Below are 16,260 nucleotides of genomic sequence, written 5' to 3'. Positions count from 1 at the left end.
GGAAAATGCAAATAGGAAACCACATTAAAGTCAAGGAAGTAAAATAATTTAGACCACAGGATAAAGCGTATACATAGAGTATTTAAAACTAAGAAAAACATTAGCCTGCCAAAAGCAATCGAGAAATGTTTTTAATATTTGAATAGCAAGATAGTTGAACTGGGTTCAAAAGTCATGATTCAGACTGTCTGAGAGTTGAGAAATAAACTTATATCAATAAACCAGAATGTGCTAAGTGTTTAATCTTCATATAAAATCAATATATTTGTTAGCCATTCTGTGTTTGCAGTGCTGCCGTAAAATTATCCTTTCAGATTTTTGAAGAGATTGTAAAATGAAATAGGAAGGTATTCATTGTTTTAAACTAAGGCATTTAATGATACTTAAAAAAATCCTGACCTGGTTTTATGGAAGAAAAATAAGGAGAATGATAAGCAGTGATACATATACTTCATTAGACAACTTCCAGAGAATTTCTTTATTGAAACTATCAATAACTTTTACCATGAAATTTTACATACATGATAGAAAATGGAAGACACGTGCCAATTAAATACCAGGAAAAAATACTTTAATAGTGTTGTTATATAGTGTATTGGCTAATTCCAGTGGATCCTCATCTCTTACTGCTGACATTATCTCCAGTATTTGACTAAAACAAAACAAAAAACAGATAGTTAAATTCCCAAGTATATATTCTGTTTAAAGGTACATCATCATCTTTTTCCGCATAAAGGAAGATAATGCATTTAATATACTTTAATACAGTAATTGAAGCTGAATGGTTATTAAAGTTTTCAGTGATACAATATAAAAATAACGTATTACCAGTAATAAGAGATATTTCTGGGGCCGCCCTGCATATAACTAGAGCTAAGAACCAGGTTCGAGTAAATTATTAAACCGGCCTTCTGTATTATGTACACATTAACTCAGTGGAAATGAGTCCTCTTAAATTCTGGGTCATAACACATTCATTAGTGAGTCATAATGAGCATTTTTTTTTTTTTTGAGACAGTCTCACTTGGTCACCCTTGGTAGAGTGCTGTAGTGTCTAAGCTCATAGCAACCTCAAACTCTTGGGTTCAAGTGATCCTCTTGCCTCAACCTCCCAAGTAGCTGAGACTACAAGGTGCCTGCCACAACACCCAGCTATTTTTTAGAGAGGGGGTCTAGCTCTGGTTCAGGGTGGTCTCGAACCTGTGAACTAAGGCAGTGCACCCACCTCAGACTTCCCAAACGCTGGGATTACCAGCGTTGAGCCACCACTCCTGGCACCATAAGAAGCATTTAAAAAACTAAAAGTACACTGTACTCAGTAAAGGTAAGTACTGGTTTTTTTTGGTTTAGTTTTATTTATGAATGAATGTGTGTATTGAGTCATAGTGTGAGGGGATACAAAGTTGGAAAGCTACTACTTAGTGAACTAGTGTTAGAGACAACCCATGAAATCATTTACTTGGTTACTGGTGAGAATAGCACAGGTGTCCACCTTTCTGTTTCTGTGCGCAGAATAATTACTCCTAGCAATTGTCTGCTAGCAATATTGTACATAGGTAGAATATTTTTAATATATGAATTAGAATGTTAGCAAATCAAAATTAAACATTTAAATGTTCTTTGCCTCAGCTTTTTGTTTCCTTAATGGATATCTTAAATGTGAACATCTAAAAGAATTAGGGACAGAGATTTAAGATTAATGGGAATTTATTCTTCTGTAATAGTGACACACCTTGCTTGGTATATGCACTAAACAAACTGATTATACCAAATTTTTACCTGATAGTCAAAATACACCAAAGCAAATCTAATGACAATGTGAAAATCTAGTAAGTACAGAATTCCCATTGTATATACTAAGAACTGGAACTCTTAGTAGTGCTGCTGATACAGACTTTTCAAAGTTTACAACAGCTTTCCTAGATTAGATTGTATAGCAAAATCACTTTATTCAAACTGAGAAATGGTTTAAGAGACGTCCAGTGGAGCTTAGAATATTCTAGTAAGTTTGATAATGCAAATTTGTGGCAATCTTTAAAGAACTCTTTTGCATCTTGCTATTTCCAAATATCTTCAGTGGCTTAAAGCTGCAGTTATTCCATAAAGAATATGTAGTGTCTCTCAGAATTTAGTCCCTTTTGTTTAATGTAGCACTTTTACACTAGGCACAGATTTTTAAAGTCTTGCAAAATCTGTACAATTCCTGCCACCATCTCCTTTCCAGTCCCTCCCCACATTGACACCAGTTAATACCTTTAAAATCTAACTGCCACTCACTCTCCTGCTTACATACTTCAGGTCCTGATAAAATCTAACCTCACTTCTTGGCCTCACTCTGCTTTCCCTGACTTTTCTTCTACTTATCTCCTGCATCCTACTTTCAGCCACACTAAGCTTATTGTTACCTGGATCAGCCACACCCTTCTGCTGGCTGCCTTTGCTGAAGGTGTTTGTCCTAACTCAGTCATGCTTAAAATAAATAGATGAAATGTCACTTTAATAAAACTCTGTCCTATTTTCCTGTTTCCCCTTAAGGCAGCCATTTCACGTATCCTCCAGTCCCTGCCATATATTCTTATCTCTATTACAGCACTACCATCTTGGACTGCAGAGCTGCTTTGCTCCAAGAGGGGCCCTTGTCTGAGTCATTGAATACCTAATCCAAAGTGCCTAATTAGGTATTCTTCTGGTGGATAGGGTGGGGACTATCTTGATTCTTCTGTGTAGCTGTAGTAACAGACACCTTTTCTAGCATACAGCAGGAGCTCCAAAATGTCTGTTTCAAAAAATTAATATCTAAACGAGGAAAGACCTCCATAAAGACAAGGTAAAACTTAACAGAATTGAGGTTGGTAAAAATGACTTTGTAGGAATCTGCTAATTCAAAAATAGCAGTAGATTAAAAATATATGTATTTGTGAAATGTGATTAAAAATTTTCAGGTCACAAATGGTGATTTTCTCAAGCAAATTACTTAGTAAATTGAAAAACAGGTATTGACAATTGCAGCTGATAGACAATCCTTCAACATTTTTAACAGGTTACATGTAGAAACATGGTGAAATTTCATAGCTAAAGTCACAGCTATTATTTTACATAAGATTAAAGCAGTACAGAAAACTGACTTGGATATGCTGTTGGCAACTATTTCCTCTAAATTGGCTGCTGGTAAAATACCAGTTTCTTGTTTCAAGTATCCTCTTATATCCTCAAAGAATTAGAAATACCATCTTATGACTGAATCTACAAGGACTTACATTTCATTAAAATTACAAATGATTATTAACCAGATTTTAAATATATTCCTCACCCTATGGCTTTGAACACATTCAGTTTTAAAGTCATTGGCAGCACAAGCAGATTAATAAAGGAAAAGAACCTTTCAAATAAATTTTTTTAGAACAATTCTTCATCTTTTTGTCTGCTGAATTTTAGATTTGGTTTAACTAATACTCTTTATGTGTTAGAAACTATTAATAAAGATGGTGCATGTGGATGGAGCTACAGCCTAAAAGTAATAATTCAATATTTTTATGAATCTGTTAAAAATATGCCCAATTGTCTAAACTGGCAAATCATAGCAGTTCTAGATTGATATAGTCTACATTGTGCAAGCAAAAAGAAACTGGATTGTATGCCAATTAATATGATTTAAACAACTTTTCCTGTTATAATATTCTTTATAGTTCTTTGAAAGATCACTCACAAGCCCTCTTTTCACCTGTGCTCTACATTATAATAAAAAAATCCTGAATTACTGCTTGCTTAGGAAATAAAATGCACAGAAGTTCTGTTTTTTCTTTTCTTCTTTTTCCTTTTAGTTGGAAAAAAGAAATCCTGTCACTTTGCCTTTTGTTTTGAGGGCTTAAAGGAATAATGTTATTTCTTAGATTTATTTAAGTTGTCTTATCATTTAAAATCCAGGTATCATTAACAAAAAGGTGTGCTAAAGCTTTCTGTTATGGAACAGTAGCAGGGAAATTGCATGAGAACAGAACTTAAACCAGGTGAGGTGATTATTTGGATAGCTTTCAGATCTTTTCCCCTCTCCTACAATGACAGATAACCAAAATCACATTTCTCACTACTGCAATAAAAATCACTGTAAGTCTAGAGGATATGAAAAGGGCTGAGACAGAACAATTCAGGTGCAAATTCCTCCAAATCACTATTAATATGGTGGCCTTTGAACTCAACTTCATTTGGAATGCATGATACTTTAATTCTGTCCTTTGAGTTCATTTTTTTAAGGGACATTTGGTGGTTGACTTTAATACTTTTGAAGACCATGAAAGCAAAAATACTTACATTATATGGCAGGGCTCATTTCTATCTTTTAAACAGTGCCCATTTTCCCATTTCTTTTTGGTAGGAAACGAAGTTTTTATATATTTTGATCCAGCATGTGTACTTTTGACTCCACACCAAGGTGCATCTAGAGTTAGGCAAAGAGAGGTGTCTCTTAAAGGGTTTACTTTGTAAAATTGATTTTTATTAACATTATCAAACTAACATATAACCTCTAACTTATAAGCAATGATTCAGCTCCAAGACAGCAAAATTAATGCAACAGAAAGCAGTTCTAAGGAAAGCACAAAATAAAATCTTAAATGGCATATTAAATGCATACTCTATAAGACTTTCATCCCCTTTTTCCTGTTAATATTACTGTTGGTATATAGCATGCTTTTTAAAAAAGAGATCTAAACCTAAAAGAAACAAAACTGTAACATGAAACCATTGAAGTTAAATATTTATATAGCCTCTATTGAATGTGAAGCAGTGTTTTAGAATACTTAATCTAGTTTTTAAAGAATTTTAATAGCTCAAACATTTACAAGCATTGTATTTTTAATCATTCTATTTTCATAACTGCTCAAGGAAATGAACCTGTTTTTTCCAGAATGGCTCAGTCTTGACTAAAGTCCTAGTTATAGGGTTTAGGTAAAGTTTTAGCTCTTAACCTTGTTTTGTTTATTTTTTGCTTGCAGTTGGGATTATAGGTGTGTGCCTATCTGCCCAATTCTTTGTTTTAACAGGTAATAGGTTCTAAAATTCTTAAGCTAAACCAATCTGATTTAAATTTTCATACTTTCAAAAGTGCTATAGAATTACATCATTATAAAGACATTGCCTAAAAAAAATTCTGAATAGATGGTGAAACCCTGAGGTAAAATTCTCAGCAAAGGCTCCTTCTTTAATTATTCATAAGCACAACCTCCTTTGTTATCACATTCTAACATCTCTCTTTTTTAAGTGCTTTGAGTTAGCCACACTTCCAAAGTTGGAAAAAAAAAATCACTTGCATATTTTCCCATTGATAATAACCTCCACGGGTCTCAGTAAAAAGTATGACTGCTGAGGTTGATGTGCAATCAAATTTCTTTCTCTAGCTTTTTTTGTTAGGTTTTAATAGGAAACTTACAGTTCTGAAAACAAACTTACCTGTCTCAATCATTAATTTTTCACTAGGTATTGACTTCAAAACTTCCAAATTAGCCTCAGTTTTCAAAGAGCTTAAAAAAATGAGTACATATTTATTTTAAAAGGTAACATTTAATGAATAACTTTTTCTATATCACAAACTTATGTACAACATGACAAAACCAACCCAAAAGCCCATAATGTTTTGTTTTCAGTATAGGTTAGAAAAGTATTTGCACGCGTCCCTCCTTCATAGAATCCTGAGTATGATCTATTTTAACCAGATTATGACTTCAGGGGATACAAGTTCTTATGCTTATCATTTGGCTCTCAAATAGCTTTCTGTATCAGTCTAAGTAAAATTAACTTGAATTCACTTGCTTCTGGGTAACATGCCTAACTTGAGCAGTACTTGTAAGGCTGTTAATTTTCATTTTCTTAACATTCCACTTTCAGCCCTATGAGACAGACTGGATTATTGCTCCTAATTCTTCACTCTGATAGAATCTTCTCTATCTGTACCCTTCCCTTGGTTTCTTACTAGGAAGAACGAACTCTACTCCTTAAATCTGGCCTTGGCCTCAAGATTTGGTCTGGCCAGTGAGATGACATGGCCATGGGCCTGAAAGGTACTTCTGTGGTCTGGACGGCACTATGGTGACCTAAGAGTAGCACACATGGAGTAGTTAAAAGGCCTTCATTTAAATGCTTGGTGACCTACCTGCTATGTGCCTGCAGAAAAAGACACAGCAGACAAGCAAACTCAACTGAAGAAAGATCAAAGAACTAAGTACAGTACCTAGAAAGCTGGGGGTACAGGGCAGGAGACTGAACCCAGGATAGTTGGAAAGTCTAGTAAAGAAAAGGCAGGGTTCCCAAGTTAGATACCCGTGACTGGTGCAGAAAGGAGTGTAGGGTCTGCAGAGAACTCCAATTAGAGGGACTGGGGCACAGAGACATGGGCCTGAAGCTGGAGACTGACTGGCCACTGAACAGTGAGATCCTAACCCCACCATACGCCAGGTCAATGTGGGTACTATTAGGAATTCTCCTCTCCACTTTTCCAGCAGGGATTAGAGGCTCTTGCTGGAGCAACTGAATCAGTCCAGAAAAAGATTTCTACCAAAATGACATTAGGAATCCCTAGTGAAAATGTGACTTAGCCATCTGAATCTGCTTACTGCTGGACTGCCTCCCACAGAGCTTCCAAACAGCTTTAAAAAAAAAAAAACAAAAAACAGGAAGTGAAGGACTGTCTGACATTTGAAGAAGGTCTCCATCATGATAGACCAAAACAAAGAGGAAAAAGGACATAGGTAATAAAAGCAGTAAGACAAGCATAAAATAATTCTAAACTATAATTTATAGTTCAGAGAGATGAGAAGACACTGATTTGTCAAAGATTATGGTATAAAGAGCTTTCAGAGATTGAAAATAAAAAATGAAGTCAATTTCATTTAAAAGGTTGAAAACATAAAGCCCTTTTCTGGAAGGAGGATAAAAAGTAGAAATGAGAGGAGCTGGTTGTAGTAGCTCACGCCTTTAATCTCAGCACTTTGGGAGGCATGGGCGAATTGCCTGAGCTCAGGAATTCCAGACTGGTCTGAGACTGATCTGAGCCAGAGGGAGACCCCAACTCTAAATAAAAAAAATAGCCAGGTGTTGTGGCAGGCACCTGTAGTCCCAGCTACTCAGGAGGCTGAGACAAGAGAATTGCTTGAGCCCAAGGGTTAGAGGTTGCTGTGAGCTACCACTCCACAGCACTCTTGGGGGGGAGGGGTTATGTGTGACAAAGTGAGACTCTGTCTCAAAAAAAAAAATTGTAGAGATGGGAAAAGCAGAATTAAAAAATAAGAATACCAAAGTTATCAGTGTGGGCTAGCCAAAGAAAGAACACAAAGCAAACAACAAAAAATCAAGAAAATTCCCTAGGGCTGACAAAAATGGGCTTCTGGGTGCAAAGAGCCAATAAGAAAGCAGCACAGCACAATGAATGACCAAAAACCCATCAAAACACATCTCTGTTAAGTTTTACAAAACCAGAGATAAAGAACTAAAACCTTCCACAGACAAAAGTAGGTCACAGGGGAAGGTCTGGGAATCAGAATAGCAATCAACATCTGATCATCATTGAAAAGACAGCATAAATTCTCAGTGACAATGATTTTGTTTTTATTTTTATTGTTTTTCTGTAGAAATGAGGTCTTGCTATAGTGCCAAGACTGGAATGCAATGGCTTCTCACAGGGATGAGGCATGATCACAGCACACAGCAGCTCACATTCCTGGTTTCAAGCAATCTTCCAGTATTAGCCTCCCAACTGCTGAAACTACCTGTGTGCCTGGAAAATTATTTGTAATCTAGAACTTTATGCTGAGAAAAACTATCAACCCAAAGTGAGTCTCTCCTACCCACTTTTATTAACTATGTTGGCCAAGTTTTAACAGAAAAATCAATTCATCTTCAAACGTGCAAAATCTCAAAAAATATACTTCCCATGAAACTTTCTCAGAAGGATATTAGAAAATGGGTTTCACCAAAATAAACACACAGGACCTAAAAACAGGAGTTCTATCAGAGAAGAGATACTAGTCCAACTGAAACAAAGATGGAAGGGTCAAGAGCTAATGAAACCCTGAGATTATCTAAATAGGTTTGTGCATGTGGAAAAACAGATAAAAGCATGCCACAGAGCTGTGGAAGGGAGAGGCCTGCAAGTATTGATGAAGGCCAAGGAAATAAAAATGAGGTAAATTACCCTAGGACAACAAAAAGTGATACAAGAAGAGAATTGTAAGCATGGTGTAACACATAGTTTAGCCATTGACAATATAGAGACCTAACAAAAGTACTGAATATTCATATAACCAAAAAATCTGAAGTAACTACATTGAGAGGAATATGGAAGGAATAATGGAGGTGGGGATGATGAGAACGGACAATAACAGTATATGTATATTATTAAGAAATAGGGCTACTAACAGCAAAGTGCCTCTGGAAAAGTTGACTTAGGGGTAGGGGCATGTGGGAGGACTATGTTTGTTCATAAGTCTTTTAGTGCTACGTGACTTTTTAATCCCTATGAAAGTATTCTTTTGCACATTCATTTATAAATTAAATTATTAAATATGAAATAAGCAGCTAGGACATTTAAGCTCTGACTTCTATAGCAAATAAGTAATTCAATGATTCTGTTTTCCTAAGATTTTAGTAAAAAATTATGTAATCAGAAAAGTAATTATCTTAAGGAACTGAAACACTAAAGAGGAAAAACAAGTCTTACACTATTTTGCAATTTATTTTAATGAGCTACACTGATACTCCATGAAAAGATACTGGTAGAAATTCTTACATATTTGACAAAACAAGTCCAGCAACCTGGCTGTGCTAGCTGACTATCCGAGTGTCTGGGGTTTAGTGTGGTATTACAGCAGAAAGGTCATGAGTGAGGAGCCAGAGGACACAGGTTCTCACACTTGGAGAAACTCTATACCTGTTTCTTAACTTCTTTGAGCTTTGGTTTAATGTCATAGAATAAACTTTCTCCCACAATTAGATATTACATGTGTATATGTATATATAATGTAGTGAACCCCTGTTTTTAAATGGATCAAATGACCTAAAAATGAATTAGATTGCCAGAGAAAGTTAGTTGCTGATCTCAACACAAAATTGTTTTCCATTATTAGAACACAGAGTAATACATACTTTCAAGCTTTAACTTGTAATGTACTATTTCATTTCGTAGGCAAATAATTACTATGATTTCTATGTAAAGGAAAGGAAATGAAACCACACACAAACTTTAACAAAAATAAATCTTTGTCAGCACTTTACTATAAAACAGTTTAATAAATCTGCTTAAATAAAAGTTAAAACCACCAAGAACGTACCAACCGTTAAACCCTATATAAAGATCCAAGTCAATCAAAGCTGCTGCTGCTTCCTTTGTGCCATCAAATGAATGTACCTAGGGATATACAGGTATAATTTTATTATTATAATAATTACTCTTTAAAACTCTAAATAACATTAGTAAGATTTTCTACACAGAAATAAATATGCACATAAGGTTTTTGGACCACAGAGTTTCAACTGTGGTGGCCTCTATAATTTTTATTTTCAAATCAGATTTCACTTGTTTATAACCTGTCATCTCCACTTCCCTTTTGGTAAGGGATTACACAACCTGTATGTGGCACACAAAGGCATGAAATTAGCTGCCTAGCATTTCTCTCTTTTATGTTGTTGATGTCTCTGTACCAGCAATACTGCAGAACCTCCAAGGAGGAGGACAGCAGTAGGGAGTCAAAAGCACGAGGAACAGTTAGAAATGTTCTAATACCATGTAAAATATATTTTAAAATATTGTTGAAGTTTGAGTAAGTTGAAGGATACCTTTTCTATAAATGAGTTTAATGAGGCAAGGTTTAAGAAGCTCTAGAAAGAGGTGAGAATGCTGCTTCAAAGTATAAACTGTTAAATAATCACTATCAACTCAGCAGGCAAAAAAGACTGAGATGAGGGTGGCACCTGTGGCTCAAGGAGTAGGGTGCCAGTCCCCTATACCAGAGGTAGTGGGTTCAAACCCAGCTCCAGCCAAAAACTGCAACCAAAAAAAAAAAAAAAAAGATTGAGATAATGTTTTTCTCTTCACAGACACAGTTAAGGCACAGCTTATACTTGGGAATGTATTTTTATAAAGAAAACTCCTTTAGAAAGTTAAGGTCACCAAACAAGTGATGTCATACTACACTGAGGCCAGAGAGTCTGAACACACTATAGATAACATATTTCTCAGCGGTAAAGAAATGTGTGTAACATAGCTGTCCATACAGCAGATGTCCCAGCCATTTCGGTACCAAGGACTGGTCTCATGGAAGACAATGTTTCCACAGATGGGGGCAGGAGTGATGGTTTTGATGTGAATCTGCAAGCAATTATCTATGTGCAGTCAACGCTCTTCACTAATGATAATCTGTATTTGCAGCCAGTCCCCAGTGCTAGCATCACCACCTCAGGCCACCTCAGATCATCAGGCAGTAGATTCTGTAAGGGGTGTGCAACCTAGATCCCTTGCATGCTCATTTTTACATAGGTTCACACTCATTAATTAGTATATGGAAATACAGTAGAAAGTCCATAATTGACCACCTCCTTACACTGACCACCTCCTTAGGCTGACCTAACTTTTATAGACTGGACATTCACCACATGTCTGTATCAGTACAGCAGGCCTAGTTGTTTATAATGACCATCCCTGTATGTTGCCCAGGTTGTTACAGTCCTACGGGTGGTCAACTGAAAGAGGTTCTGCTATATTCCAAACTTCAAAAAAATCCAAAATCTGAAACACTTTTGGATAAGGGATTACACAAGCTGCATGTGGCACACAAAGACAGTGATGCGAGTGATGGGAAATGGCTGGAAGTACAGATGAAACTTCACCTGCTCACCCTCACACACACACACACACACTCACCTTCTGCTCTGCAACCTGGTTCCTAACAGGCCATGGACAGGTTCCTGACTGTGGTCTAGGGATCAGGGGCTGCAGCTGTACAAGGCTTTTTTCTTCCCTCAGCATTTCTAGCTGACTAGAAAGATAGCCTCCATTAATATCAACATAATTTTAAATGTGACTCCTCATAAACCATTCCAGAAAATTAATTATTTGGCAACTTCTTTTTGGAAAAGAAGTTAAAAATTGGTTTGGATTTGTTGCTTTTTTGTTGTTGTTAATTTTTAAAGACTATCATTGAATCATCCAAGTAAACTCTTTCTTAAAAATAAATCAAAGGGCTGAGAAAGAGTTTAAAGATTATGATAAATGCCACCAGTAATCCCAAATGGATTAATTAAAATTTCTCTCAATTTCCAAGTATAGTTTCTAAAGGATAAATCAGAGTCAGAAAACTAAAGAAAAAATATCCACAGTAATATCAACATCACAGCAATGGAGAATGCATACATATTTGTAGTATGAGGCATGAAACATGAGGTAGAGGCTAAAAACTTGAGACTGTATCTGGAACTGTCCAAGCAAGGCAGTATGGGCAGACAGTAAGTCCTCAGAGCTATTTCCTCTTCCTTATTATAGTGCAGCTGTGATTTTATATACCTGGATATCAGCTATTTTGCTAGAGACAGTCACTGAATCGCTGCTGAAATTGTACATGAAAATCTATATATGTGAATATTTTTTCTAAGGCTGATTCTCCGTGGTGTCCATGATCCAAGAAATAAAAAAATCACTGCTATAGATAGCCTAAGTTAAATGATGGGTAAATAATATTTATGGGGACTGTATCAAGAAGAATGATTGAAATGGCCATGTGGAAGAAATGTTTAGAGCAGAATGCAAAACTGAAATAGTGAAATATTTAAAAATATTATAAAACTTGATTTATATTTTATTCAAAATTAGACTGCAGAACATATGATAATGGCTGGACGCAGACGGAGAAGAAATATTATGTACAGTGTTAAAATGTGTAAATTCACAGGGTTTTCTTGTGCATAGAATTCTATTCATTTTCATACTCACAACAAGTGAACTAAAATTAAAACTGTGATTTATGTTTATTAAAATTCCATATCTTTCAAATAAAGGGAAAATAAGCTTCATAACTTTATTGTCAATGTTTGAATTGCAGGCCAACCTTAGTAACCAACACACTTTTTTGTGTCATATAAAGGTTGCCAATCCCTTATCCAAAATGCCTGGGACCAGAAGTGTTTCAGATTTTGGATTTTTTTTGAAGTCTGGAATGTCTGCATATACTAATCAGATATCTTTGAAATATAATAAAAATAACTGTTTTATACTTACCACTCCCCCTGCACATCGATCTCTGTTTCTTTTCAGTATGTCTGTGAATAAAAAACAGAAAGAACTTTTAGCAAATAGCTTGTTTACAGAAAATTCTTAAATTCTAAGTGAGATTTTAGTTTTTTAACTCACCCAAAAATTCAGCATGTGAGTTTCGACAATGAAGAAACATTGGTAATTTTGTTTGTTCTGACAGTTCAAACTGTTTTTCAAAATATCTGCATTAAGGAATTGGTTAAAAATTTAATTTTACCATGAGAAAGAGAATTATGTCAAGTGATTCTTTTAATTAAAGGAATTTTATTCTCTAGAAATGACAGAATCGAAATAGTGACATTTAAAACACTTCAGGCTTAGCAGAGGGTTTTTATTAACATACAACTTCTGGAAAGGAAAATTTCATTTCCTGGACTCAAAAAATTACTTTGGGGAAAACCTGCTGCCTGGCTCCTTGCCATGCAAGCTTGCCAAGCACCATCAGTGGGAAGCCACTCCCATGAGAAGCCAGACAGGGCTTCATACTGACTGTTATTTTATTACATTTTACAACCACATTTTTCTATGTGCGCTTATAAAAATAGTTACTGCCATGGAATCAAAGGAACAAGGATTTCCTTGAAAATGAAATCTAAGTATTTGCTAAATAGCACCAAACGGAATTACGCTATTTTTCAAAAAATGAAAATTACATGATAAAGTAACAGCCTTGACTATTGTAAAGTACTTTATTACAAGGTTTTTCCAAGTGCCACATACCAGCACCTCATCTGATCTTCAAAATAACCCCAGGACAGAGCTGGAGGCATAGTATCTGTAGTTCCAGCAACTCGGGAAGCTGAGGTGGGAGGATTGGACTGCTTAAGCCCAGGATTTCAAGACCAGCTTCGACAACATAAAGCCCATCTCAAATATAAAATAAAATAAGCCTAGGACAAGAGAGATGTAATACTTTGTTCAAGATCACAATATAATGATGTGGCAAATTTGGAATTAGAACTTCAATGCTATAATTCCAAGTCCTAGCACAAATGACCCAAAATGTTACGTTTTGAAGATTCTTCCTGGCCCCAGAATATAATGAAAACAGCTGGAGGAAAAACAGGTGGGCGGTTGTATTTGTTTTATCATTTCAATAGGGTGCTCCCTTTGCTCTCATTCATGGTCACATAGGTTTAACTGGAACCAGGACAACAGGTGCTTATTATTTCCTTACATGGATTTATATCTTCTAGGTCTTTCAATTTGGGAGAACAATTTCTGTGTTTAACTTAAGCTTCTTTTGCTCTATTTTCCTATTTCTTATCTCCTGATGTACAGGACTATTTTCCTGAAGTACCCCTCTGTACTCCTGAAAATGCTAAATTTTAAAATCAGAAATAGAAATCTACTTCTTAAAGAAATAGTCTTCCTAAAATTGGTAATCTATGTCTTTATTACTCAATGTTTGAGTTTTTAGTTACCTTTTCTGATTCTGCTGGGGTAGAATAAGCAAAAATATTTTTTAGCTAACAAAGTGCTGAAATTTTACAGTGTTGGAAATATCTATAAAAACTCGGGGGGGAAAAGATTTTAAGAATTACTACTAGTTACTATTTCCATAACTTCTAAAGTAATCCATAACCTCAGAGCAATCAATTGTGCTCTGGCCATTGGTCAACTTTCTTACATATCTGGCTTCTGGCTACACACAGCAGGCATACTCTCCGCTTTGTGTTCACTGCTTTATATGGTACCAATAGACTTTTCCACATATAATTCCATGACCAAGCTACAATTTACAGAATGTGATGGTCAGTTTGGAAATTAGCTTCCTATTGCAGGGTAAACAAAAGTAGAATTTATGAAAATAACAGAGAAGCCCAAGAAATGTGCCCACAGAATTTTATGTAAGTTGAGGAGGGAAAAGGTAGGTTCCTGAGTCCAAGTTAGCTAAGTATCATGAAGTCTCGTGTGGCAAAATGACACAAACTGATGATACAAATTGAGGCTAACTGGTACTTAACACCAAATGACTATTTTAAAAGAAAAAAAAGCTGGCTCAGTGCCCATAGCTCAGTGGTTTGGGCACCGGCTACATATACTGAGGGTTCGAACCTGGCCCGGGCCTGCTAAACAGCAATGACAACTGCAACAAAAAAATAGGCGAGCATTGTGGTGGGCACCTGTAGTCTCAGCTACTTGGGTGGCTGAGGCAAGAGAATCACTTAAGCTCAAAAGTTTGAGGTTGCTGTGAGCTGTGACACCATAGCACTCTACTGAGGGTGACATAGTAAGATTTTGTCTCAAAAAAAAAAAAAATTAGTAAGAAGTAAATACTTTTCAGGCCAGGTGCACTAGCTCATGCCTATAATTCTAGCACTTTGGGAGGCTGAGACCAGAAGGATTGCTTGAGCTCATGAGTTGCTCAGCCTGGGCAAGAGTGAGACCCAACTCTACTAAAAACAGAAAAATTACCCAGGCATTGTGATGGGCACCTGTAGTCCCAGCTACTTGGGTGGCTGAGGCAGGAAGATCACTAGAGCCCAGGAGTTTGAGGTTGAAGTGAGCTAAGCTGATGCCACAGCACTTTATCCTAGGCAACAGAGTGAGACTTTGTCTCAAAAAAAAAACCAGTAGAGGACCTAATACATGGGGGGGGGGGAGGGGGTTAGGGGAATGAGAGAGTAGAGAGGGAGGGGGCTGTGGAGTCACCATATATAGCAACCTCTTGGGGGCAGGACACAATTATAAGAGGGCCTCTACCCAACAAATGCAGTGAATGTAACCTAATTCTTTGTACCCTCAATGAATCCCAAATAAAAAAGTAAAAATTAAAAAAGAACAACTTTTCAAAAATCCCAATAAAAACTATAGCTAGTACTTTCCCTTAGGATGATAATATTTCTAGAAAGAATAATCTAACAATGGCTATGGTTTACAAGTACTTACTTTGTGCCATCATGGTTTTTACATATCATAAATTAAGAAAGATAGGCATCTTATCCCCATTTTAAAGATGAAGAAGTGGAGATGTACAAAGGGATAGACAGCCACCAACAGGAGTTATAAATCACACCCATGGACCTGCCAAGTCCAATGATCATACTTTAACACTCTGTTATATACTGCCTTTACTTAACATTATTTTTCAGATACTACATCCATTGTGCATTAATTTTTCTATCTTGCCTCCTAATCCATTACAGTATTCTGTCTTTCTTTTCTTATACATCTTTTTCTGGACTACATTTTTTCTGAAAACCATAAACAACAAATCATACACTGGCTAATTGCTTTAGATAGTATAAAGCAAAGACAAAAATCTGAATTTTCCCAAGAATGAGCCCAATAGTGAAAGCTGAATTATAGGCTTTTTGTCCATCATGCTTTATCAGAATCTAAAAGAAGCCTCCCTCCTTAGTACACATTCAAGAGATGTTTATGAAGTACGTACCTGCATGCTCAGAAGACTGTGCTAAGCGCTATGTGAACTACGATGTGAGTAAGGCTTGGTGTGTGCCTTTGAAGAACAAAGGTGTGTGCTTTGCCATGGGAGAGGAAAGGTAACTTTAAAATATTGTCACCATGACGGGGAAGTGCCAAAGCAAGTAGAGAGTACTGTGTGCACACAGAATAGGGGTTGCACGCCGCTAATACATGCTAGTGGGAAGGGAGTGAGAGGTGGAGGATGTGTGTATTTGTTTCCTTAACAACAATCCAAATGTGATTATTACCAGTGTGCCTAGGTCATTCAATATTTTATTGTTAAAAATAAAAAAACTCAAGTAGAATTGCTCAGCTTAGCAACACTACTGATCTACTTTAGTTTGTTCTTGGCTTCTCCTCTCTGGAAGAGGCCCACATCACACAAAGTCACCTTAGAGAACCCTTCCAGAGTCCCTCAAAAAGTTAGTCCTTCCCCCTGCCATCCACACATCTTTGTGACAGCATTTCCAACCCTATTTTTATTATTTATGCCCTCTCTTGTCTATAAAAGCATAAAGCCAAAGTCTTTTTTTTTTTTT

The 16,260-nt window shown here is 36.2% G+C and overlaps 1 protein-coding gene across 3 annotated transcripts in view; it reads right to left on the bottom strand.

Moving 5' to 3' along the window:
• Positions 1 to 466: 466 nt before the first annotated feature.
• The window catches only part of TATDN1 (TatD DNase domain containing 1), a 27,646-nt gene continuing 11,852 nt past the window's right edge, over positions 467 to 16,260 (bottom strand). For 2 of the 3 annotated variants that reach the window (XM_003782352.3, XM_023517132.1), the window contains exons 7-12: positions 12,389 to 12,474; positions 12,257 to 12,297; positions 9,318 to 9,394; positions 5,446 to 5,516; positions 4,309 to 4,435; positions 467 to 652 (exon numbers count right to left, since the gene is read on the bottom strand). In XM_003782352.3, coding sequence (XP_003782400.1) covers positions 550 to 652; positions 4,309 to 4,435; positions 5,446 to 5,516; positions 9,318 to 9,394; positions 12,257 to 12,297; positions 12,389 to 12,474 — 505 coding nt within the window. In that variant the 3' untranslated portion in view covers positions 467 to 549. Of the gene's footprint in view, positions 653 to 4,308; positions 4,436 to 5,445; positions 5,517 to 9,317; positions 9,395 to 12,256; positions 12,298 to 12,388; positions 12,475 to 13,012; positions 13,128 to 16,260 lie in introns of those variants that run through there. The other variant, XM_023517139.1, reaches the window with a different exon arrangement.

The sequence above is a fragment of the Otolemur garnettii genome, unplaced genomic scaffold (genome assembly GCF_000181295.1).
Source record: "Otolemur garnettii isolate 467f Iridium unplaced genomic scaffold, OtoGar3 scaffold00004, whole genome shotgun sequence".
NCBI classification, from domain to species: Eukaryota; Metazoa; Chordata; class Mammalia; order Primates; family Galagidae; genus Otolemur; species Otolemur garnettii.
This window is presented reverse-complemented; position numbering and strand designations above follow the sequence as displayed.